This window comes from Notamacropus eugenii, chromosome 4 (genome assembly GCF_028372415.1).
Source record: "Notamacropus eugenii isolate mMacEug1 chromosome 4, mMacEug1.pri_v2, whole genome shotgun sequence".
Lineage (NCBI taxonomy): Eukaryota > Metazoa > Chordata > Mammalia > Diprotodontia > Macropodidae > Notamacropus > Notamacropus eugenii.
In genome coordinates, this window is record NC_092875.1 from 88,677,503 (window position 1) to 88,703,174 (window position 25,672).

Sequence of the window (25,672 nt, forward strand, 5' to 3'; positions counted from 1 at the left end):
CCACATATGGCTCTTCTCATGGATCTCTTCTTAAACTATTCAAGCTTGGTCAGTCACAGTATCTGTATGTCACTGATGGTAAGCTCCATAAGGAACATTTCTTATTTCATTATTAATCACTAATCCATTAATTAATTCTTACATCTCTTCCACCCTGAGTGCAGTATTCTGCACACAGTAGTTGCTCAATAAATATTCACTTAATGGAATTTGATGTAAGGAAGCTTAAGACAAAGGAGAGCATTAAGGACCTCAGGCACAGATACTTCAGATACCCAAAGGCCCCCCTGTAAGGAAAAAGAAGAAACAAGAATGACAGGAAGCATTGGGTTACCTGAAGAAATCAGAAAGGGGATATAGGTCATTCCTGAGAAGAGAATGAGTCAGAAAGAACTAAATTCAAACCCAGCCTCAGATACAGATTGGCAGTGTGACCCTGGTCAAACTGCTGATCTCTATCTGCCTAAATTTTCCCACCTGTAAAATGGAGATCATAATAGAACCTACCTGCCATGGATGTTTTGAGGATCAAAAGACATCAAACTATTTGCAAAGTGCTTTGCAAATCAAGTGCTCTATAAATGGGAACTGTTATTCTTATAAATGGCAGCATGCATTTTCTACGTGTGCCTTACCCTTATGGTACTGGAAATGCCAGACCACTCCTCCCACAGACATCGTGCCTAGTTGTGGGAGATTGTGACATGGACTTAATGGTGGGGGAACTTGTAGCTATTTTTACTATGTTAATTTCTTTGAGCTAGTTGTGTCTACTGGCTGACTCTTCAGGCTCAGCTGGAAGGGAAGGAGGATGGTCTATAATTTGAGGAATGTAGACACACAGGATAGACCTGATAAACATTTTTGAAAGACTGAAGAACTCTATCAATTAAATACTTAACCATGAACCCCTAGACCTGAGGGGGCAGCTACTCTCTGGTGAGATTGTTCAGAGTGGGTATTATATTACAATGAATCTAACTTGTCCTAAGTATCAATAGCTAAAGTTTTGTAAAAAAGAAAAGCAGAGGAACAATAGTTCCCAGGGTTTACCAAATAACTTTGCTGGCAACAGTCCTGTGAGCTTGGTAGTTCAAGTATTATCATCTCTTTCCTCATTATTTTTACTACCAACAAATAATAGTAGTAATAATAGTAATTGATACTTGTACCACCAATAATGAGAGGCTCCAAGTTGCTGGACAGTAGGATGACCTGGGGACAAGTGAAGATGAATCATATTGGCTGTGTGACCCTGAGTAAATCACTTACTCTCTCAATATCCCATGCAGGGTTCTAAGACTCAAAGTTGATGAGCTGGTTTGCATTGCAATGGGAAGGTCCCCTCTCCAAAGATCCTTCCATTGATGATATTCCAGGACCCAAAATAGCTAATATATACAGGGCTCTAAAGTCTGCAGAGAGCTTCACAAAATGAGTGAATTTGAGCCTCAAAACATTGCTGTGCAGTAGGTGCTATTCTGATCTCCATTTCCTAAGTGAGGAACTGAGGCTCATTGAACTGAAATGACTACCTGGGGGAATCACACAGCTCCTTGGAGCCAGGGCTGGGATTATAAGCCCAGTTTTCCCAATCTAGGATCTTTCCCTTTATACCATGCAAAACAGACTTTTTTATTTCTTTGTTAAGATAACTCTTATTAAACTAGATTATGGAATGGCTGAAGAAGCTGTTCTATGTGAGTATATAAATGTAACAGAATACTATTATGTTGTAGGGAAATGATCAAAAGGCCATTTTAAAGAGAAATGGGAAGGTTCCTATGAACAGATACAGAGTGGAGTAAGCAGAACCTAAAAAACAATTTATACAGTAACATCAATAATAGAAAAATAAACATTTTTGAAAGACCGAAGAACTCTATCAGTTAAATACTTAACCATGATTCCATAAGACTGATAAAGAAGAATATTGCCTAGCTCATGACAAAGAGTGATGGACTGGTACAGAATGAGAAATGAATTTTTGAATGTGAACAACATAGAAATTTCTTTTCCTTTTATTGTGCTTATGTGATACAGGGTTTCTTTGTTTCTTCTTTTCTTTCTTTAATTCCCTCTCTCTCTCCCTTCTTCCTTTCTCCTTCCTTTCCGTTCCTTTTCCCCTTTCTTCTTTCTGGTCTTTGTCTTTTGTAGGTATAGGAAGATGAGAGGAAGAAAGAAATAAATGCTTAATACTTAAAAAATAATTAAAAAATGAAACCAACTTATTAAGTAGCAATGTGATTTAATAAAATTAATAATTTGGATCAGATCACCTCTGAGACCACTTCCAACTTTGAAATTCTGTGATTCAAGACTCTTTGATAAGAGCAAAATTAAACAAAGATACTGAAGATATGATGGTACAGAGGGAATGTCCCCAGGATCCAGAGAGTTCTATCAGCTCTGACAATGTCCTTTTGCCTTGTAACCAAGAGGACTCTTAGGGAAATAGGTTGAAGATATCAGAGGAGCAGAGCTGGCAACATCTCAGAAGACAGAATTCCTATAAGGCTAAGGCTGACTACCTCTCAGTGCGACTTCTCAGAAACTTCCTTGGTGTTTTTGCGGTTCACTATTAGTCTTTAGTGGAATTATTTCAAACCAGTGCAGGAAATTCTGAGTTCTGGGACTTTAGAAGTTATTCTGAAAACCATTGTTTGGGAACAACAAAATGGGGAGAGTTTGTTTTCCATGCATCTTCCCTTTCTTTGATATTTACTAGGTTTTATAAGAGTTTTTTGGTTTGTTTTTAGCTTGTATTTTTCACAAATGATGACGATTGAATTCCTGAAAGTATTTGTATATATATGTAAAAATTCTTGGTTTTTTTTTTTTTTGGGTCAAGTGTACATTTTAATTGTTGGTCAATCATTTCAGTTGTGTCTGACTCTATGACCCCATGTGGGTTTTTTTTGGCAAAGATACTGGATTGGTTTGCCATTTTTTTCTCTAAATCATTTTACAGATGAGGAAATTGAGGGAAACTGGGTTAAGAGACTTGCTCAGAGTCACAAAACTGCAAAGTGTCAAACGTCAAATTTGATTTCAGGAAGGTGAGTCTTCCTGACTCTAGGCTGGGCAGTCTATGCATTGTATCACCCAGATGCCCTGTACATTTTAATATCCAGATGTAAATAATAAGAATCAAAATTATTATTAGCATTTTAAAAAAAAAAAAAAAACTCTGCTTGGTGAATAGTCCCAGGGAGTTTCTATAGGCACAAGTTGCTCTACTCAGACAAGATTCAGTCCTCTTCTCCCATGTAATTGGGCAGTTAGGTGGTGCATTAGATAGAGCACCAGTGCAGGAGTCAGGAGGACCTGAGTTCAAATCTCACCTCAGACACTTGACACTCACTAGCTGTGTGACCTTGGGCAAGTTACTTAACCTCAAGTGCCTCATCCTGGGTCATCTCCAGTCATCCTGATGAATATCTGGTCACTGGATTCAGATGGTTCTGGAGGAGAAGTGAGACTGGTGACCTGCACAGCCTTCCCTCACTCAAAAAAACAAAGTCAAGTGCAAGTCATGTCATTATTTCTCTGATGGCATGGTCTTCTTCGGCAACGAAGGATGAACACACACACCTACATAATTACAAGCCTTCAGTTATTTCACTAATTGGATCTTGACTCAGTTCACTGACCAACAGCCCAGCAATCACCAGCTACTAATGCACGCGCTCCCTGGTCCCAGTTCTTCTCAGCTACAATCCCTAGACCACACTCCTTCCTCCAACTCCTTCACTTATCAGGGAGTCCCTCAACTTGCAGAACCATCGGATCTAGTGGAAGGGTCCTTGGCATTCATATAGTCTAGTACCCTCATTTTATAGATAAGGAAACTGAGTCCAAGAGAGCTGGCCAGACTTCTCCCAGGTGGCCCAACTGCTTAAAAAGAACAGTCTGATATGAAGCCAGGCACTCTAACTCAAAATCCAAAATTGTGCCCCCCCTACTCTTCCCTTCTGTCCTCCCCAGTCCTAATGTCCAGTCTCATTCCTGTGATTCTCTGTGGCCCTGACTTCTAGACTCTCTCACCATGACTTCTAAGTCCAGTAGATCCTGCTCACTCTGGAGGAGACTCAGGAGAGCCTGAAGGAGAAACTGCTGTAACTTGCTGTCCTGCATGGTGAGTGGGTGATATTCATTATCCACCTCAGCCTGCAGTTGCTCAAAGCCAATGACTGTGGTCATTTTGTTGAAATCTAGAAAAAACAAGACAGTTAAGGCTGGGATCATACTCTAACTCTCAGGCCCTTCATCCCTGGTCCTTTCCTGGGAAACCTTAGGCTCCGCAGGCTGCTGGAGTGGGTGCCTGCTTTATACCCTCTTCAACCCAAGTGGACATCCATATTCCCTGGCCTCAAGAATCTTACCCAATTGATGGGGATCCAGGGAGGGGTCTGGGACCTCACTCCACCATAGTAAGGAAGGGTACCTAGCCACATGCCCTATTCTCAAAGTCAACCACAGGTAAGTTAAGTGATGTGTTGTTACTTCCTTCCTAGAGAAAAAGGAGTCATGGTTGGAGTCACCTACTTCCCAAAGAAAGGACATTTTGTTTAGCACCTTTATCAGTGATTCGAATAAAGGCATCAGTAATTTCTTTGATGCTTCAGTATATCTGTAACCACATTTCACTGATTCTTCATAATAATAATTAACATTTATATAGCACTTCGCAAGTGCTTAGCAAGTATTATCTCATTTGATCCTTACAGCAACTCTGAGAGGCAGGTGCTATTATCATCTCTATTGTATAGATGGGCAAACTGGGGCAGCTTGCAGGTAAGTGACCTGCCCAGGGTCACACAGCTTCTAAGTGCCTTAGGCCAGAATGAACGTAGGTCTTCTGACTTCGGGTCCTGTGCTCTATCCCCTGTGCCATCTACTTGCCTGTGTGAATATTCACTTCAATGAGGAATCTGACAGTTAAACTGACTTATGCTTCCTTGCCCCAACCAACCATTGTCCCTATCCTCTCAAGTATCTTCCATAGATCCACCCTTAGTAGGGTGTTGTTCCCCTTGCCCCCCTGCCATAGCTGCCCATTTGCAGCTACTCTCAGGACACAACCGATCATGGCCCTTTTCTAGCCCTACCTTTCCTGGATGAAGTCTTTTATGAAACTTCTTACACACAGCTCTTACCTAGCCTGGAATCCTCTTGAAAACCTCCATGGGAAGGATTCATCCTGGCTGTCTTGATTTGAGAGACCTCTTGAAAATTTCCAGAGAAATTCTTCGTTCTACATGATGGTTGAATCAGGGTAAAATTGCAGGCATCTGAAAAGTCCTCAACTGCAATTGATGGAAAATGTAATAGAAAAGAAGACTGTCTTTGCAAAGAACTGGTCTACCTTTTGTTGACTTCCTTCCCTCTCTGGGTCAAGTAAAAAAATGTTAATCCCTCTCGCTTAGAAGAGACCTTCCAATGCCTGAAGACGGCCCTCAACTCTTCTCTTCTCTAGGGTAAGCATCTCTACTTTGTTCAACCCATCCTTCCCTGGCCTGGTCTCCTGTCCTTTCATCTGGCCTGCTCACCCTCCACTGGATGTATTCCCTCTTTGGCTGAGGTATGAAGTGTTATGGAAACCCCCTCTCTGTGATCTCTCATCTTCTTTCCCCTAGAGCAAAGCAGAGCAGTAGACAGAGCACCAGCTTGAAATCAGGAATCATGATATCTACTAGCTGTATGACCCTTGGCAAGTCACTTAACCTTTGTTTGACTCAGTTTCCCCCTGCCAAATGGAAATAATAATTGTACCTACCTCCCAACGTTGTTGTGAGGATCAAATGAGATAATTTCAAAGTACTCACTCAGCACAGAATCTGGCACAGAATAAACACTATAGAATGTTAGCTACTATCATACAGAGCCTTCCATAGCACTTTCAGGCCAGTCTTCTTGAGTGCAAACCCCTGCCTTGTACCACAGGCATGAGAGTCTCATGCAGGTACAAAGAATAAAGACAGGCATTTGCCCATGCATAGAGGGGATGTCAGTCCAATCTCATTCAGACTCTGCCCATTTCAGGGCCTTTGAACTCTCGACTCTTAGATCACAGACACCTAAACACACTGGAAGATAAACTCCTTGGACCATGAGGAAGCCCCCTGGGTAATTTGGGGTTGGGCCTTGCCTCCATACTCAGAGGAAGAGAAGGGGAAGGGAAGTGCTGGGTACTATCCTAAGCATTTTACAAATATTATCTCATTTGACACATAGAACATATAGGGTGAGATAAACACTGCCCTTCACGGAGTCTGGGGACCCACTGAGAGAAGTTCCCTTGAACCCTAAGGTCAGTTCCCCATGCCATGGTTACCCCCAGTCTGCTGGTACTATGCCTCCACTCCTTACATAAGCACAGTCCCTAGGAAGAGACCAGGACCCGCCTCACTGGGGCTGCTGTGAGAGAGCCATAAGCAGAGTGGCCTTGGCCCTGTCATTCCCTCTTGGACCCTCCCTGGCCTGTAGACCCTGGCCTACCCATGGATCCTGCCTCTGAATAGTTCAGGAGGCTTTGATCTCTGTGTTTTGATTGTTGGAGACAAGAACATAGGGAGAAAAAGCCACTCACTCTCCTTATGAGAAGTGGATTCTACATACTGTGCCTGAAAGGAAAAAAACATCTGTTTCAGTCTCCAGAGGCCATCCACCCCCAGGATTCCTTAGGAATCATAGCACAGAACAAAAGTGCCCAACTTCATGTCAAAGAATCAAATCTATCCCACAAAGGTCCATGGCTCAGCTTATGTTCCCATCCCTCTGGCTTCTACCATCCAGTCTACCAGGTGATTGGTTGGACCACTGTCAGACCTAACAACCACAGCTAACTTCCAGCTAGCTAGGGCTTCAACTTCACAAAGCACTTGTCACAGTTTATCTCACTTGATCCTCAAAAGGACAGAGAGGTCTGGGCTACAGGTGCCATGATCTCCATTTAACAGATGAGGAGACTGAGTCTCTCAGCAGTGTGCCCACAACACCCAGCTAGAGTACAAGGGAGGTTGGATTTGAACCGCTGACCACAAGTCAAGAGTGGAACTTCTTCATCTGTAGAAGGAGGATGCTCTCTCATCCCTTGAGAGATAAGAGGATTCAAGTGCATTATGAGATTGTCTGTTAGACAAATCTAAAGTAATGTAAAACATGTAAGTTATGGCTGACATCTTGTTTAGACAGAAGAAGGAAAGGTATCAGAGAACAACTTCACAAATAAGTAGGACTCAATATTCCCCTAAGACCTTCATCTTTCTATCTCCATCAGTGGGCAGAGGGAATGGAATGCTGCACAGAGGAGAAGGAGCCCAGCTATGAGGCAGGGTCATTAACAACACTTGGAATCCCTATCATACAGGGTAGTTGTGAGGCTCCAATTAGATCATGTACACACAGTATTTTGCAAATATTAATGTATATGTGTGTATACATCTTTTGGCTGAGTTGTGTTTTAAGTTGTGCCTGGCTCTTTGAGGCCCCATTAGGGGTTTTCTTGATGGGGATACTGAGGTGATTTGCCATTTCCTATCCCTACTCATTTTGCAGATGAGAAAATTGAGGCAAACAGGGTTAAGTGGCTTGTCCAGAGTAACAGAAATTGTAAGTGTCTGAGGCCAGATTTGAACTCAGGTCTTACTGACTTGGAACCCAGCAGCCCATACACATTTATGCGCATGCATATTCTATATACGTAGATATACATATATATATGTGTGTGTGTGTGTGTGTGTGTGTGTGTGTGTATACACAGATGCAGACACATGTATGTACACAGAGTGTCTCAAATGCTATTAAAGTTTTAAACTGCACTAAGTCTTTTGAGAGCATCTCTCTTGATCCTGTTTGCCTCAGCTTCCTCTTCTGTAAAAATGAGCTAGAGAAGGAAATGGCAAACTATTTCAGTATCTTTACTGAGAAAACCTCAAAAGGGGTCACAGAGATTTGGTGATTCCTAAAACAGCAGAACGACAACAGACTATTTTCGTTCTAGTGCTTTCATTTGATATTGAGAATGGCCAGTGAAGAAACTCCCTCTTCCAGTGCAGCAACTCACAGGCACAGAGATTCACCTGGGACACTGTGGAGTGAAGTGTTTTGTCCAGGGTCACACAACCAGTACATGTCAGAGGCTAGACTTAAACCTGGTTCTTCTGGATTTGGAGACCAGCTCTCTACCCATTCTGTTTCCTTCTTATTATTTCCTGTGTTCTGTCTTCTCCCTCCTACACAGAGGGAAAGGATACTTAGTTCTCTCTGTGCGTCACCTAACCAGAACCCTAGACTGAACCAAAACTGGAGAGGGAAGTTTCTCATTCTAGAAAACTGAGAGTCTCCCTGAGGAGCTGCCTGGACACTGGTCCCCTGGAATGGGCTGGACCTTGGGACTAGATAGACAACCAAGCTTGTCACTCACCTTTGGGTGGGAAGGTTTTCTGGTTCTTGTCTGGAACTAGAAGAACACCTAGATAAAGAAAAAAATAATTAAAGATGATAAAATTCAATGTAGTTGCAGCTATGAATGAAAAGGGTTAGATTTCCATTTTTGGAAGGGCTAGAAATCAGTGTAGCCTTTTTAGAAAGCAGTCTGGCTCTGTTCCATAAAAGCTGCAAAACCAATCATATGCTTTGACAATGGGATTTCACTACCAGGATCATTATAGTTGGAAGAAAAACTTAGAAGTCACCAGTTCAATCCCCTCATTTTAGTGATAAGGAAACCAAAGCTGAGGGCTTTATCTTAGTGCTTCCAGAACCCATAATTTCAAAGGGGTGTGTACTCCCTCTACAGTCATGGACACAACCTTGGTGGCCAGCCTCCTGGAGACAAGGAGCCTTTAAAGGAATTAGACTGGCTTTGAAGTAACAGACATACCTGGGACCCATACTCAAAACTTCTCTAAGTCAGAATGATCTGTCAGAGTCTTCACTGAGAACCCAGGGACCCACAACACCCTGAGGAAGCTTAGATGGAGGAAGGTTGAATTAAAATGGAGAAAGAAAAGGCCAACCTCTACAAAAAGAGTTAGAGCTGATTCAGTAAAAAATGTAAACCATGTACATGGCCAATAACTAAATTAAAGAAAAATGTCTCATCTAGATTTCAGAGGGCATCTAGTCCAAACTGTGCCTGAGCAGGAATCTATGGTCTCCTTGACCAATGATCATTTAGCCTTTGCATGAAAACTTTGAGTGATGGGGAGCTCACCACTTCATGAGTCAGTCTGAGACAGGAAGATTTCCATTCCTTTATACGATACTTACTGTCTACTCTTACCTAATTTCTACCCATTGCCCCAAGAGAGATTGTGAAGTGATGGGATGGATTGCGGCACATCAATGACATTAAATATTTTTGAGCCATTAAAAAATGTCAGATATGAAGAATGAAAACAAATATGGAAAGAGGGAAAGGAAGCAAGGGGGAAGGGAATAAGCATTTATTAAGTTCCTACTATGTTCCAGGAATTTTGCTAAGCATTTTAGAAATAATATCTCATTTAATCCTCATAGGAACCCTATGACATAGGTGCTATTATCCCCACTTTGCAGTTGAGGAAACTGAGGTCCACAAAGGTTAAGACACTTGTTTAGGGTCACTTATAACTGCTTACTTTTAAGGACACAATTTGTGTGTGAGGCTAAATTTAAATTCTAAGTGATGCAGAGCAGAGGGAACAAAATTTTAGACAGAAAATTTGAGAGATGGAAGAGATCCCAGTGACTATCTGGTCTAACCCAGACCTGAAAGGTTTAGAACACACTTAACACATCAGAATACTCTGATAATTTTTCCCCATTTATCCATTATGTAACTTGCTCTGTATATATTTGTTTTCATGTTCTATCCCCAATTAGACCACAAACTGTCTTTAGCCTCTTTTTGTATCCTCAGAACTTTGTACAATACCTGGCACTTAGTAGGTGCTTCATGAATGTTTGTTGATTGAATATGAGTCTATGAAAACTGACGTCATCAAAAGCTTAAAAGTATAAGAACAGGAAAGACACTTGGGAGCGTAGCTTCCGGAAATAAATTACTGTGAAGATTTTGTACATGTTTCTACCTTTTATAAAGATGTAAATAATTTGGATTTCAGTTTTATTTAGTTTTCTTCTTCATGTGTTGTCTCCTGAAGTTATATTCTCAGGGATGCCTCACTGGGAAATGGGGACCTTAAAGTGATTCCAGTAGAACAGAGGTTTGATCATACTGGTTTGACTATTGATCAGCCAATCAATAAGCATGTATCAAGGGCCTCCTCTGTAAAAGACCCTTTGCTAAGTGCTAGAGTAAGCTTAGAAAGGCTTTCAGCAGTGGCCTAAATTTGTTGTCTCAGGGCCAGCCTAGCTCAGTGCAGAGAGTCTCCCCTCCTGCCCGGCCCCAGGGGTATGAACTTTTGGCCAGGACAATCTTGGAGACCGCGTGCTAAGATGCTGTGCCTAGCATCTGTGGAGGGAACAACCCCCGAGACGATAAGCATTGTAGTTTCTATTTTCTGTTGTTGGAATGAAGTTTATGGTAATCCAGAAAAAGAAGGACGATTAGAAGGGGAAGAAAGGAAAAGGAAAAGGATGCCCATTCTCTACTGCTTCCAAAGCCTCTCCTGGGTAATTGAAAAACTCAGTTAGAAGAGTAGCTTCCTTTTCCCCTCCTTCTGCTTCAACCTGGAAGTGAGCCTTCACACCTAAGAGGATATATGTAGGGCATAGAGGGATGGGGTGGTCTCTGCAGATGTCATCTTTCTAGCCATCTGGGCAGCAGAGTTCGCCAAACATCAGAACATTTACTACAGTAATGACCCCTCTCCCACCTCCCTCAGCCTTTGGTGAGAGGAGGGTGGTTTATGGGGAATTTTTTCCAACTCCTCTCCATCCTGCCCAACCTGATCCTTCTGATCCAACTTACTCCAGTGGTCCCGGATAATCAACTTGGCAACTTGGAAAGCAAGTATACTGCCCTCAGGGACAGTCACTGTCTTCACTGCGTTAAAGCGACCGTCACCCTGAGGAGAGAAGGAAAGAGGGCAGGAATCACAAATCTAGAACTGGATGGTTCCTCAGAGCTCAGCTCATCCAACCCTCTCCTTCTCAGGAAATCCCATCTCACAGAGATGAAGGGACTTGCCCAAGGTCACACAGCTGGGATGTATGTGTGTGTGTGTGTGTGTGTGTGTGTGTGTGTGTGTGTGTGGGCTTCCTCATCAAATAGTCCTGGAAAATTTCATCAAATTTAAAGGAATTTCTTGGAGCCTGAGGAAGGCAATACAGTACTTTTCTGACTTGCCCTACTGTATTCCAAACTCCAATTCAAGTACTCTTGGATTATCTGCTGTTTAATGAATATCCACATCCCTGAGAATGGCTGTGGGCTGACTAAGCACCAATTACCCACACAAAGACTTGCTATTTTTTAACGGATATGCACCAAGCAGGACACAGGAAAAGGGACGTGGACCTGGAATGTTTCCAGGCCCAGTCCATGTCTCTAGCTGCCTGTGGGGAGTGTCTGGGGATGTGGAACTAAGGCTAGAAGGTCAAGGGATGCTGGGACTTCCTCCCTGCCACCATCTATCTAAAGTATGAGTTCCAAGCAGGAAACCTGAGGCCCCAGAAATGGTGATCTTTCTGAAACCTTCCTTTTTTCTGGAGCTCCTCAGAATGGCCTCTTTCTGGGTCTTCACGGCTTCTATCACAACATACAGGTTCTCTCCTCGTTTCTGAAGTTCCTGAATGAGGGAGGGCTCTGGTGTCTTCAGTTTCCTGTAGGGGAGGAGAAGGGAATGCAGCAGGTAAGAGGTTTGGGATTGCCTCTCCCATCCCTTTCAGTTATGACCATGCACAAGGCCATCTCCTGGATGCAGCATATTTGGATTTTACCATGCTAGTGCCTTGAAGGAAGTGTGAAGTGAGGGTTTGAACTCAGAGGACAGTTTTGTGCACATGTTTGGAAGGACTAAAGCTGTGACTGGAGCCAAAAGGACTCCTGTCTCCTATACAGGCAAACATATTTTAGGAGGGATATCACTTAGGGAGAGCCATCCTAAGAAGGAGATGAAGGTAAGTTTGAAAAAAACAATTAAGTGAGGTAGAAACAGCTGAAGGAAGTGGACTTGTTTATCCTGGAGAACAGAGAGTTTATGGGGGACATGATGATCCCTGTCTTAAAATATATGAAGGACTGTCAAGAGGCAGAAGGCATAAACTTGTTCCCTTCTAGCCCCAGAGGGAAGAAATAGGACCAGCTCAAGGAAGTCCCTAGTTAATCTCAACTCAGAGCAAGGAACTTCCTAATGATTAAAGCCTTTCAACAGAGGAATGGGCTGCCAGATGAAGTAGCTAGTTCCCTCTTGCTGAAAGCCTTTCTGCACAGGCTAGGGATGCTATCAAGAAGACTCCAGAATCAGGGCGAACACCCGACTAGATCTCCCTCTCAGATCCCCGACCCTACACAAAGGTGGCTCTAACCTGTGTCCTATTCCCTTTTGAGTCCTCTTAATGTATCTGAACTAACTCCATCCCAGGTCTCTCTGTACCCTCTCCTGCCTCCTGCCTTTGCTTCTGCTGCCCTAGGGGCTTGAGGTATCTTCCCTACTCCCCCACCTGCATCTGTTGAAGTCTCTGTTCTCCTTTTCAGGATGAAGCCTTCCCTGTCTCAGCAGAATATGATGTTTCCCTCCTCAAATTCCTCATAACACTTTATCATAGAACCACAGATTTAGAGCTGGAAGGGACCTTACAGGTCTTTGATTTCATCCTCCTCATTTTACAGATAAAGAAACTGAGGCCTGGAAAAATTAAGTGACTCATTCAACCAATTGTGGGTAATAATCCATAGAGACAAGACTGGAACTGATTTCAGAGCCAGTACCTTTGCTACATGCATGAGAAGAAGAGGCACAACGTGATAGGACTGAGATAATTTTTTGAAAAAGATTTTTCATTGATATCTTTTGCTTTTACGTTGCCTAGATTTCCTCCCTATATCCTTCCTTCTGCTCCTTCCAGAAAATCATCCCTTATAACAAAGATTTTAAAAGAGAGGAAGAAAAAATTCAGCAAAATCAATCAACATCTTCAAGAAAATCTGACATGATATGTAAAGTCACCCCTATGGTTCCCAACCTCTGCAAAGAGTCAGGGGAGCTTTCTTCTCTTATGTCTTCTTTGAGCCAAGTTTTTTTTTTTTAAATTTGCAACATTCAGTTCCCATTATTTTGTGGCTGTTCTTTCCATTTACAGGGTCATCATTTTTGGAGCAACTGGTGGTACAGTGGATAGAGCGCCAGGCTTGGAGTCAGGAAGATCTCAGTTCAATCTGGCCGTAGGCACTTACTAACTGTGTGACTTTGGGCAAGTCATTGAACCTATTTGCTTACTTTTATCATCTGTAAAATGAACTGGAGAGGAAAATGACAAAACCACTTCAGTATGTTGCCAAGAAAACCCCAAATGGGGTCATAAAGAGTTGGATACAACTGAACAATTATATTGCTTTCTGTCTCTGCTTGCTTCCCTTTACACGAGTTTTTGTAAGACTTTCCATGAGTCATTGAATCCATCAGGTTGGCCTTTTTTAACAGCATAATAATATTCCATTACATTCGTGTGCCATAGTTTGTTTAGCTATTTTCCTGTATCAATTATTATCTACTTTGTTTTCAGATCTTTGCTATCAAAATAAGTGTTGCTATAAATATTTTGGTATGCATAGAGCTTTTCATTATGAAAATAACCCCCATGTGAATATTTTCCTACCAGTGGAATCTCTGGGTCAAAGGGTATGGACATCTGAGTTACTCTCTTTGCATAATTCCAAATTGCTTTCCAAAAAGGTTGCATTTAATTCACAGATCTACCAGCATGCATTGGTGTGCCTGTCTTCTCACAAACTTTTCAATATTGACCATTTCTGTCCTATTTTCACTTTTTCTACTTTGCTAGATGTGAGATAAAGCCTCAGCATTGTTTTGATATGAATTTTTCTTAATACTAGTGATTTGGAGCATTCTTTCATATGGTTATTAATAGTTTTGCAGTTGTTGTGAGAACCAGTTCAAACTTTTTTGACTACTTCTCTATTGGGGGGTGTAATGGTAATTTAAATGGGAAGCTCTTTCCCATCCATTAATAGGACCATGTGACCTGCATGGGTCACATGGAAGTCTGAGTCACATGTACCTGTAATGGGACGAGCTTGCTGAATGGGAGTGAGTCAGACTAGAGTGAGTGGGAGAGCTTGTTCATGATTTTGTTTAAGGGAGCTTGTTTGTGATTTGCTTAAGGGAGCTTGTTTGTGGGAAGCCTAACAGAGGGAAGGTTTGGGAATGGTAGTACCCCCTGCATTGTTACTGTGTACAGATTTCTTTGTTGCTATGATGAATTTGGTTTTCTGGTGTTAGGATTTGGCTTCCTGGTGCTTAAATAAATGTTTTGGTTCTGTCTTCCATGTGGAGAGCCTATTATATTTTGTGATTCAGCACTGTGCTGGCATATTCATAGCTTCTATGAATATCACATTGGTGTTACAAGGAGAATGGTCTTTTAGTCTTTGATCTTACATATTCCCATAAATTGTTGCTATTTCTTGGATAGAAGACCCTTATCAGAAGCATTTGATGCAAAGATTTTTACTCCAGTTCACTGCTTCCCTTCTTTTCTTTGATGAGGTAATTTTATTTTTATAAAAACTTTTAAAATTCATGTATTCAAAATTACCTATTTCATCTTTTAGAACTGCATGTATCCCTTGGTTAAGGTTTCATCCTTAGCACACAGTTGTGAAACATGTAATCTGCTTCTCTTCCAGCGTTCTTATAGTATGAGCTATATTTGGATCATCAATTTATTTGAATTAATTGTGTTATATCGCATAAGCTGTTTGTCTAATCCAAATTTCTGACAGACTGCTTTCTTGTTTTCCTAAGAATTCTTAAGACATATGAAATTCGCATGCCTTTTGATCCAGCAATATCACTTATAGGTCTGTATTCCAAAGAGATTATAGAAAAGGGAAAAGGACATTCAATGTACACAATTATTTATAGTAGCTCTTTTTTTGGTGGCAAAAAAAATTCAAAATTGAGGGAATGCCCATCAACTGGGAAATGACTGAGGAAGTTGTGGTATATGAATGGAATGGAATACTATGGTGCTTTACAAAATGATGAGCAGGTAGATTTCAGAAAGACCTAGAAAGATTTACATGAACTAATGCAAGGTGAAATTAGCAGAAACAGGAGAACACTGTATACTAACACCATCATTGTGCTAAGTCTATCGAGTATGACAGACTTGGTCTTCTTGGTAATACAATGATCCAAGAGAATTCCAAAGGACTTATGATAGAAAATGCTATTCACATCTAGAAAAAGAACTTTAGATGAAGTCTGACTGCAGATTGAAGCAGTTTTATTCCTTTGGATCTGTTTCTACTTTCACAACATTATTAATATGAAAATGTTTTACATGATCGCACTTACATAATCTATATCAACTTGCTTACAATTTTAGGGAGGAGGACAAATTTGGAAGTCACAATTTTTTAAAATGATTGCTAAAAACTGTCTTTACATGTAATTGAAAAAATAAACATGCTATTAAAAAAGAAATATGGAATTCTTTCCCAGATAATTTATGTTTTGCGGGTTATGAAAGTGTTAAAGAGTTCAATTATTCCTGATTCTTCCTTGTCTCTTCTGTTCCACTGCTCTACTTTTTCTTCCTAAACAATATCAAATGACTTTGTTGATTACTGCTTCATAATATAGTTGAGGTCTGGAAGTGCTGTTCTTCCTTAGATTCTGCCTTTTAAAAATTATTTCCCTTTATATCCTACATCTTCTGTTCTCCCAAAAGAATTTTATTATTTTTTCTAGTTCTGTAAAAATCCCTTTGGTAAATTTAGATGCTGTAGCATTAAATCTATAAACCCACTTTGGTAGTATTGTCATTTTTATTACATTGGCATGGCCCAGTTTTGAACGCTGACTAGACTTCCAGTTATTCCAGTTATTTCTTTAGGGATCATTTTGTAATTTAATCTATACATGTATCAAGTGCTTTAGCTTAGAGAAAATTTAAGGAGAGACCACTTTCACCTGGGTAGATGGATCAAGAAAGGCTTAATAGAAGCAAAAGGAGATTAGAAAGCAAGAGATTAAAAACAGAGGAATGAAGCCAGCCTTGAGGTCAGTGACTAGGGTGAGACCTAGTCTGAAAGGAAGAAGGGAAGCCAGGGTCCCTGCTTGAAGAGACAAAGAAACAAAGACTCTGAAAGTGAGAAGGGTGAAGACAGATATCCTTAAGAGAAAGAAGGAGGTGGCTGGTCATTTTCTTCTACATAGGACAGAAGCATGTTCTACTTAATATGTGTGGAGTACTGAAATGGAGCTGCCTACTGAGACCAGTTCCAAAACATTACAGAAAAACTAAGCACAATCATCGGAATTGATCAGAACTCTCAGTCCATGTTTTTGATCTATGTGGGGAATGAATGATACTGCCCCTTTTCTCTTGGAGTGATTGTGTCAAGTGTGACTTGAGGGCTGTAGGTAAATGAGGCAGGGACCCAGGTGGTGTTCTTGTTCCTCTTTCTAGTAGGCATAACAGGTTTCTTCAGGGATGTGGGCATCCTTGACATGAACACCTGATTATTTAACTGGACCAAGTGTCAGCTCACAGCTGGGTGCTAGAGCAAGCACTCATTATTTACTACATGCCAGGTATCATGCCAAACATGGGGGCTACGGATACAAGCAAAATGAAAAAGTCCCTGCTCTCAAGGAGTTTAGACTCTAATGGAGAAAGCCAACAGCCAAAAGAGTTGAAAAAGACCCAGGGATGACCAAAGCAGGGGCATGGTGTTGAAGTCTGGGGACTGCTTAGAAGGTAGCTCTTGTGACGTGACAGTGACACAGGTTAGAGACAGTCCAAAGACTCCTTGTCTTCAGGAATTCTGTCAGTTCTAATTTTAGTTGACACTGTTAGTGCCACAGGTTCCAGGCCCTGGGGGTGAGGAGGGGAAGGAAACTCATCTCATTGAAATTCTAGGATAGCACAGACTCTGAACATAGAGTAAATGCTTAATGGATGTTCGTAGTTTTACTTTCTCTGAGATAACAACTGACTCTCCATATTTATTCCTGTGAATCCCTTGGATTCCCATCCCTTTGATATAGGACATCTTGGGGCTCAGTCAGAATTCTTCCCATTTGGGTTGCTTTTTGCTACCTTCTGCTGGTTCTGGCCATTCCAGAATTTACCCACTCAATAGTCTTGAATGCCCCCACCAGAGGAGGTTCCAGACTCCTTGACAAAGAAGAGGAGGTCCTTAGGATAGGATCATGTGATAAAGAATGGAAGAGTATCTTCCAAGTCCAAGCTACCAATAGCAATATGAGAAAATGCTTCAAATCACAAATAACTAGAGAAATGCAAATAAAGTAATTCTGAGGTCCCACTTCATACCTATCAGATTAACAAACCTGATAAAAGGGAGTAAATGACAAATATTGGTGGGACTGCAGGAAAAGAGAATGCAGAAAAAAATGCATAGAGGAGCTATAAAGTGGTATGGTCCTTCTGGAAAGCAGCTTGGAACTACACCTCCAAAGTCATTCATCTATGTATGCTCTTTGATGCAGCATCACCACTTCTTGGTCTATAATACCCCAAAGATATGTTTTTCCTCCAAATTTATTTATTTGTTTTTAATTTTCAACAATCACTTCCATAAGTTTTAAATTTTCTCCCCCTCCTTCCTGACTCCTTCCCCAAGATAGCATGCAATCTTTTATGGGCTCTACACATACATTCTTATTAAACACATTTTCACATTAATCATGTTGCATAGAAGAATTAAAACAAATGGAAGAAAGCATGGGTAAAACTAAACAAAATCAAACATAACAAAAGAGGAAATAGTCTGCTTCATTCTGCATTCCAACTCCATAGTTCTTTCACTGGATGTGGATGGCATTTTGCATCATGAGTCCTTTGGAAATATTTTAGGTCCTTGCCTTGCTGTGAAGGACTAATTCTATCAAAAAGAGTCCTCCCATACTGTGGGTGTTCTTGTGTATAATGTTCTCCTGGTTCTGCTCACTTCACTCAGCATCAGTTCATATAAATCTATCCAGGTATTTCTGAAGTGCACCTGTTCATCATTTCTCATAGCACAATAGTATTCCATTACATTCATATACCACAACTTGCTCAACTATTTCCCAATTGATGGGCATTCCCTCAATTTCCAGTTCTTGGCCACCACAAAAAGAGCTGCTATAAATATTTTTGTACATATGTTCCATTTTCCCATTTTTATGATCTCTTTGGGATACAACCCTAGAAGCAGTATTGCTAGGTCAAAGGGTATGTACATTTTTATAGCCCTTTGGACATAGCTCCAAACTGGCTCTCCAGAATGGCTGCACCAGTCACACAGCTCCACTCCCCAAAGATATTTGAAAAAGATGAAAAGAGCCTATTTATACAAAATCATTTGGAGCAGTTCTTTTTTATAGTGCAAAGAACTGGAAATTAAGGGAAAGCGGGTGCCCATCACTTGAGAAATTGCTGAACAAATGATGGTATATGAATGTTATGGAACACTATTGTACCATAAGAAATGATGAAAGGGACAGTTTGAATGAAAGCTTGGAAAACTTGTAAGAACTCATACCAAGCAAGAACAAAGAGAACAATTTACACAATAACAGCAATATTGCAAAAACAAACAACTTCTGAGAGACTTATGGACCCTGATTGAACAATGACTAATTTCAAGGGCCTGATGATGAAGTATAGAATACTTTTACTGACAGAAGGAAGACAGTTGGTTTTTGGACATGGCCACTTTGGGAATTTGTCCTTCTTGACGGCATATGTGAAATAATCGTTTTTTCTTTTTCTCTGGTGATACGTGGAATGGGAGGGAGAAGGAGAAAACAAATTTTAAATTAAAAAAGATTTTCTAGAAACATAAACAAAAAAAGGATATCTTCCTAGCAAAATAGTTAGTGATGTTTCCACCAGAGGATCACTATTCAGGGACGTATACAAGGGATTCCTCTTCACATGGAGGTTGGACTAGTTGTCCTCTCAGGCTTTTTCTGACCATGAAATACTAGGGTTCTATCAAATGAGGTTGGGTGGGGTAGAGTTTGCATGGTTCTATAATGTAGGTGAAAAGATATGAGGAAAACAGAAGCTACAAGCAACGCACAGTTCCTGACATATTTCTAATCCAATGTGGAGATGATAGGTTATAAGCAGGAAGAATCAATGGACTTACATTCCCTGAGGGCCACTTTTGTAAGATAACTTGAATAACCTTAGTTGAGGAATATAGCAGAAAGTATTCATGACAGTCATAAGACTTCTTTTTAACTTTTTTTTTTTAACTAAGGAGAGCAGCTTTGTCAGATCTGAGTTGATGGCAAACTTTAACCACCTAAAATTGAGATGGAAGAGTCAGATGGGGAGCCACATGTTGAATTGGGGGCTGTGATTTCCTAATGCAAAAAGTAGAGAGGTCAACTAAGGGAAATGCCTTCTTGCATTTCGCTTCTTGGTAATATGGGAGACTGTCCTTAAGGATTATTTTAACTTAGTACTCTACATGTTACATTTTTGTACAACAAATGCATTCATATACCAACTAAAGTAGGAACTAAACAATAATTCTCAATATTAAAATATCTGAAGAAATAAAACAAGTTGTAGCTAAGTTGAATGGCAGTTGACAAATTCTCCTCGGGAAAGCAAATAAAAAAAATAGAGCTAGTTTCAAAGATGACAAGAAACATAATTTCATGGCCACCTGGTCATTTTGCCCTTCAGTGCTCATATGGGTCATCAACAAACTGTCTGCCATGAAGAAAATTGCAGATTTATGCACCAGCCTCTGAGGGAAGATGAAGATGGGGAGAAATTCTATGAAGAACTATACATGCTTTCTGCTTTTGGTAGGAAGAGAGTTCTAGCAGATATCTGGATAAAGGAAGTTTCCCATTAATACTATCTCATGCAAGACTTGCACAGCTGTTCTTAGAAGCCTTCCTCTATTAAACCTGTCTGTCCAGGTGATCTGTAGTTCATTCCCAGGACAAGATTGTTTCCATTTCTCCCTCCATTCATCTTCAGCTTTATTGATGCTTTCTCCCTTTGGTTTCTGGATTTTCTCAAGTGACAACTCCTCTGCCCCTTTCTTCTATTTTCTTCCTTTTGACTAAGGTAGAATAGTAATAATAGCTAACATTTATATTGTTAGTAATAATAACTTAGTTTATATGGTGTTTTAAGGCTTCCTTGAAAATATGAAAATGAAACAGGCAGGCTTTCATAGGGGATTTTCAATAATAATCGTCACAACCACATAATTGGCTGCGAGATGTATTCAATACAGATTCTTCTGTATTATTTTATGATCACAGAAAACAGTTTTGACTCAATTGGGCTAAACTATATGTTGGGATCCTGAAAGACTGTTTGGCAACCAAAACCATGTATACAACTTTGTTCAAGTTATGCTGAGTTAAAAGAGACAAGAAAAGGCTTTTACAGTGGAGGAGAAGAGGGGGGAGGTGAGGGGGAGTGAGTGAACCTTACTCTCATCAGAATTGGCTCAAAGAGGGAATAACATATATACACAATAGGGTATAGAAATCTATCTTGCCCTACAAGAAAGAAGGAGGGGAAGGGGATAAGGAAGGGCACAGATTGGAGGGGGTAGTAGTATGAAGCAAAACACTTTTGAGGAAGGACAGGGTGAAAGGAGAGAGAATTGAATAAATGGGGGGAAGGATGGAAGGAAATACAGTTAGCAATAGTAACTGTGAGAAACAAATTTTGAAGCAAGTTTCTCTGAGAAAGGCTTCACTTCTCAAACATGTAGCAAACGGAGTCAAATTTATAAAAATAAGTGCCATTCCCCAACTGGTAAATATTCAAAAGATATGAACAGTTTTCCAGTGAAGTAATCAAAAACAAAAAGTGTTCTAACTCACTACTGTCTGGAGAAGTACAAATTAAAAGAATTCTGAGATAAGACTTCATACCTATTAGATTAGCTAATAGGACAGAAAAGAAAAATGACAAATGATGGAAGGGATGTGGGGAAAATGATACATTAATGCACTGTTAGAGGAGTTGTGAATTGATTCAATCATTCTGTAGAGCCATTTGAAACTATGCCCAAAGAGCTATAAAGCCACACATACCTTTTGGCCCAGCAATACCATGACAAAGTCTGTACCCCAAAAGAGATGAAAAACAAAAATGAAAAACATCTATATGTACAAAAATATTTACAGCAGCCCTTTTCTGCAGGCAAAGGCTTGGAAACTGAGAGGAAGCCCATCAGTTGGGGAATGGCTGAACAAATTGTGGTATGTGATTGTGATGCAATACCGTTATGCTATGAGAAATCACGAGCAGGATGCTCTTAACAAAAACAGAAAAGACTTACATGAGCTGATGGAAAGTGAAATGTACTGGCTACAAAGTAACAGTAATATTGTATCAGCTGTAAATGATTTAGGTACTCTCGGCAACGATCTCCAACAACTGTGAAAGAACTTATGATGAAAAATGCTATCCATCTCCAGAGAAAGAACTGGTGGCGTCTAAATACAGAACGAAGCATACTTTTTTAACTTGCTTTTTCTTGGCTTTTTTTGTCAGTTTTCTTTCACAACATGACTACTATGGAAATGTTTTGCATGACTACACATGTAGAACACATCAAATTGCTTGTCTTCTCATGGGGGTGGGTGGGAAGAGAGGAAGGAAACAATTTGGAACTCAAAGATTTAAGAATGAATGTTAAAAAAATTATTTGTGCATGTAACTGGGGGAAAATAAATGACTAAATAAGAAATTTAAATGTGAATGGTATGGAAATAAAACAAGATATACCAAGTTCTAAAAACTGCTGGGACAACTGGAAGGCAGTGTGGAAGACATCAGGCTTAGATCGGCACCTCACAAAATAGCCTGGAGAAGAGGACCATAAAGAGTAACTCAAGGAGTGTGGTTTATTAGAAATAGGCAGATGAAAGGATTTCCTCCTCCATGGTCCTTCTCTAGTCCTTACCATAATGAAAACTCTGGTAGATCCAGTAAAGATGGAATAGCTTTATAGACTGAGAGAGAGACTATATTTCAACTGTAATATACATTGATTGTAATAAGATGCAAATTGGAAAAAACAGAAGAGAAAAATGTATGGGGGGGGCAGAGGGAGAGAAGAAAAGCAGGAGACAGGGAATGTGGCAGTGAGGACAAGGGAGAACTATAAAACCTAAGGGAGTCTCTTGGATATTTCTGACTGTGGTCCCAAAGAAATGGTCACATAAAATATGGCCTTTGGTGCACCTCCTGCCCCACCCCACCCCATCAGCCCCATTCCTCCACTAACCACCTATCCCAGGACCCATGGCTACTCTCAAGTGGCTGTCACTGGCAGTCCCTGGAAAGCTTTCACATTAGCCAGCAATAATCAGAACCACCATTTCTCTGACACTTAAGGATTTTAAAATATTTTCCTCACAACAACCCCCATTTTATGAATGGAGAAAGTGAGGCTCAGCTGGTGACACCTGACCTTGGGTATATCTCTTCAGTCTCATAAGTCTCAGTTTCCTCATCTGTCAAATGAAGATTGGAATAGATGTCCCTTTCAGGGCAGCTAGATGGCACAGAGGACAGCGTGCTGGACCTGGAGTTGGTAAGACCTGAGTTCAAATCTGGCCTCAGAGACTTATTAGCTGTGTGACTCTGGGCAAGACACTTAACTGTGTTTGCCTCTATTTCCTCATCTGAAAAATGAACTGGAGAAGGAAATGGCAAACCAGTCTAGTATCTCTGCCAAGAAATCCCCAAACGGGGTCATGAAGAGTTGGACACAAGTGAACAACAGCAAAGGTCCTTTCCAGTTTTAAATGTTTTGCTATGCTAGATGTTGTGTTGAATGATTTACTCCTACCTAGTAAGTGATAGCTTCTACATCATCTTTCCTGCTCTTTCATGCAAAGGGGAGAGGGAATGAAAAGTGGGATCAAAAGCTTTTCTCCTACACTCAAAACAGAAGAAATCTATCTAGCACCTGTGGCAGTTGGCAATGTGCTAGCTTCAGAGACAATTTCTCGGAGCCTCAGTTTACTCATTTGTACAATGAAGGGATGAGACTAGATTACATCTCAGTTTCCTTTCTACTCTAAATCTTGGGTCCTATAATCAATCCCAAAGGTAACAAAGAGAGGATACTTTTCTCCACAGCATAACCCTGATGAAAAACATTGTACATTCTTCTTTTAAATATTTAGCTGATTAAAGGGAGAAATACTTTTTAAACGAACCCATACTGAGCAGCGAGGAGAGGGCAGCAGCTTCTAGGTTTTCAGCTCCTTTTCTAGCCTTTAATAAAGATATTAATTTAAGGCTCAAAGATAAAATACTTACTATAAGATAGTAATACTTACTAAATTCAGTGCCCTTTCCCCCGGATTGTATCTCTGATGTTTGCAGAACATCTCCACCCATAAGCTCAACCAGCCCCAAACTGAGCTCATTCAACTGTAAATCAGATCCTTTTTCTGACTTTTTCTGTCTGTAGCAACTTTGGAACAGGAAGGGTAGAGCAGAACTGGGAGGAAGTTGGTGAGAGCAGTCAGAACTGAGAAAGAGACAGCAGGCAGTGTGAGTGGGAGAGCTTGTTTGTGAAGGGAAGGCATGGGGATGGTAGTGTTCCTATATTGTTAGTATGTATAGATTTCTTTGTTGCTACGATGCATTTGGTTTTCTGGTGTCAGGATTCAGCTTTCTGGTGTCTGAATAAATGTTTTGGTTCTGTCTTTCAAGTGAAGCGTCGGTTATATTTTGCAATTCAGAAATGTGACCACATATTCAGAGCCTCCCTCAGCTCTGTGAATATCGCAGTAGCGCTACACATAGAAAGGCTTCTTTGAACTGATGCAAAATGATGTAAGGACAAGAAGGAAAAGAATATACACAATGGTTACAATGGTATAAAACAAACCTTAAGAGCAAAGATAAAACTTAACACTGAGTAATTAAAATGAAAGTGAAAATGAACTTATCTTTCTTGCAGAGGTGGAGAACTATAGATGAGGAACATTGTATACAGTCAGTATATATGAGCTCCCTCACTCTCTTAACTTGCTAAATTCCTACTCATCAAATAAAGCTAAACTCAGATGCCCCTTTCTCTAGTAAACCTTTGTAGATCTCCTCCTGTTGGGAATAATCTTCTTCCCTGGACCTCACGTTGTACCTTCCTATTCCATTTATATATTATTGTGAACTGTTTTTTAAGTAATGAGTCCCAAGAGGTTAGGGATGGGGTGTTCTCATGGCCTAGACAACACGGGACATTTGTGGATGTTGATATGAAATAAACTCAATCCCTACACAGGGAAAGCTTTGACTCTATTTCTCTTGTTGCCAGAACACTTTTCCTTGTTCTACCTTCCCCCACCTTCTCCCACCCCCAAAGTGAAGTCACTAGAGCTTTCAGCTCTTGTCCATTTCTCTCACCTTTCCTTCTGTAAGCAGTCCCAGGTGGTAGGGGACACAGTGAGAGTCTTGACCTTGAGGATATTGCTGTTTGACTCTGAGGTCTGTCCTGAATTCTTCCCCTGCACAGAGGCAGTCACCTCTACACTGCCAGACACCTGCCCATGCACCTCATCATTAAAGTGGAATGGTCCAAGCTGGATCAGTTCTGGAGGGAGAGAGGCCAACCCTTAGTTAAAGTGAGCATCAAATGTGGTTGTACAGCCCACCATGGGACAAGATAAAGGCATCTGGGACTTTACTTCCCTAGTCACAATAACTCACAGTTTTATAGCATTTTAAGATATACAAGATGCTTTCTGCCTAACTAGTGTATAAAGTAGGGAGTACCAATATTATCATTCCCATTTTACAGATGAGGAAACAGAGGCTCAGATTAGGTAAGTGCCTCATCCCCAGCCACACATGTAGTAAATGAAGAATCAAGGCTTAAACCCAAGTCTTTGGCTTGTTCCCATGGCTCTTCATTGCCTCCCCAGTTTACCTCAACCTCTATTTAAGGTAGCTGGACAGATCTCTCTGGACATCACTGATACATGTACCCATACAATGGCATGTGCATATTCAGTCAATCCTAGGAAAGCTGTGTATTCTGGCCGAGCCTGCTGAGCCCATTTCTCCTTTGTAATCCATCTCAGTAGCCTTCCCCAGCTCCTTTTCTCATTCCCTCATCTCCCCAGGGGATTGTACCTGGCTCTGGGGAGCTCGGGTCAAGAATGTCCTTGAGAGTCAAGTTGAGGCAAGCATACTGTGATCTCCAAAACAAGGAGCTCTTGGTCTTCTTCCGGACCAGGCAGTAGGGACTGAAGTAGCTGGAGTTTTTGAGACTATCCACAGGGATCAGCTCCCCATTTCTGCTCAGCTGTCGGACCACATTCTTGGTGGCCCGTTCAAATGCAGACACCATGGTTCTTAGGAAGGGCAAAGGAGAAGAAGGAAAAGAAGTTAGTTGGTCTCTGTGACTCTTCTCTCCTGAAAGGATGGACTAATGAGTTTAATACTTTACTATGTAAATCACAAGACAGCCAGTCAATCCAAAAACATTTATTATGCACCTACTATG

General features: G+C 40.8%; 1 protein-coding gene across 2 annotated transcripts in view; it reads right to left on the reverse strand.

The window, feature by feature from the left end:
• The window catches only part of LOC140500339 (gasdermin-D-like), a 35,553-nt gene that overhangs the window by 8,133 nt on the left and 1,748 nt on the right, over window positions 1–25,672 (reverse strand). The window contains exons 2-8 of one of the 2 annotated variants that reach the window (XM_072602830.1): window positions 25,300–25,520; window positions 24,571–24,757; window positions 11,651–11,775; window positions 10,922–11,017; window positions 8,429–8,476; window positions 5,160–5,309; window positions 4,048–4,214 (exon numbers count right to left, since the gene is read on the reverse strand). In XM_072602830.1, the coding sequence (XP_072458931.1) occupies window positions 4,048–4,214; window positions 5,160–5,309; window positions 8,429–8,476; window positions 10,922–11,017; window positions 11,651–11,775; window positions 24,571–24,757; window positions 25,300–25,520 (994 nt within the window). The remainder of the gene's footprint in view (window positions 1–4,047; window positions 4,215–5,159; window positions 5,310–8,428; window positions 8,477–10,921; window positions 11,018–11,650; window positions 11,776–24,570; window positions 24,758–25,299; window positions 25,521–25,672) is intronic. The other variant, XM_072602831.1, reaches the window with a different exon arrangement.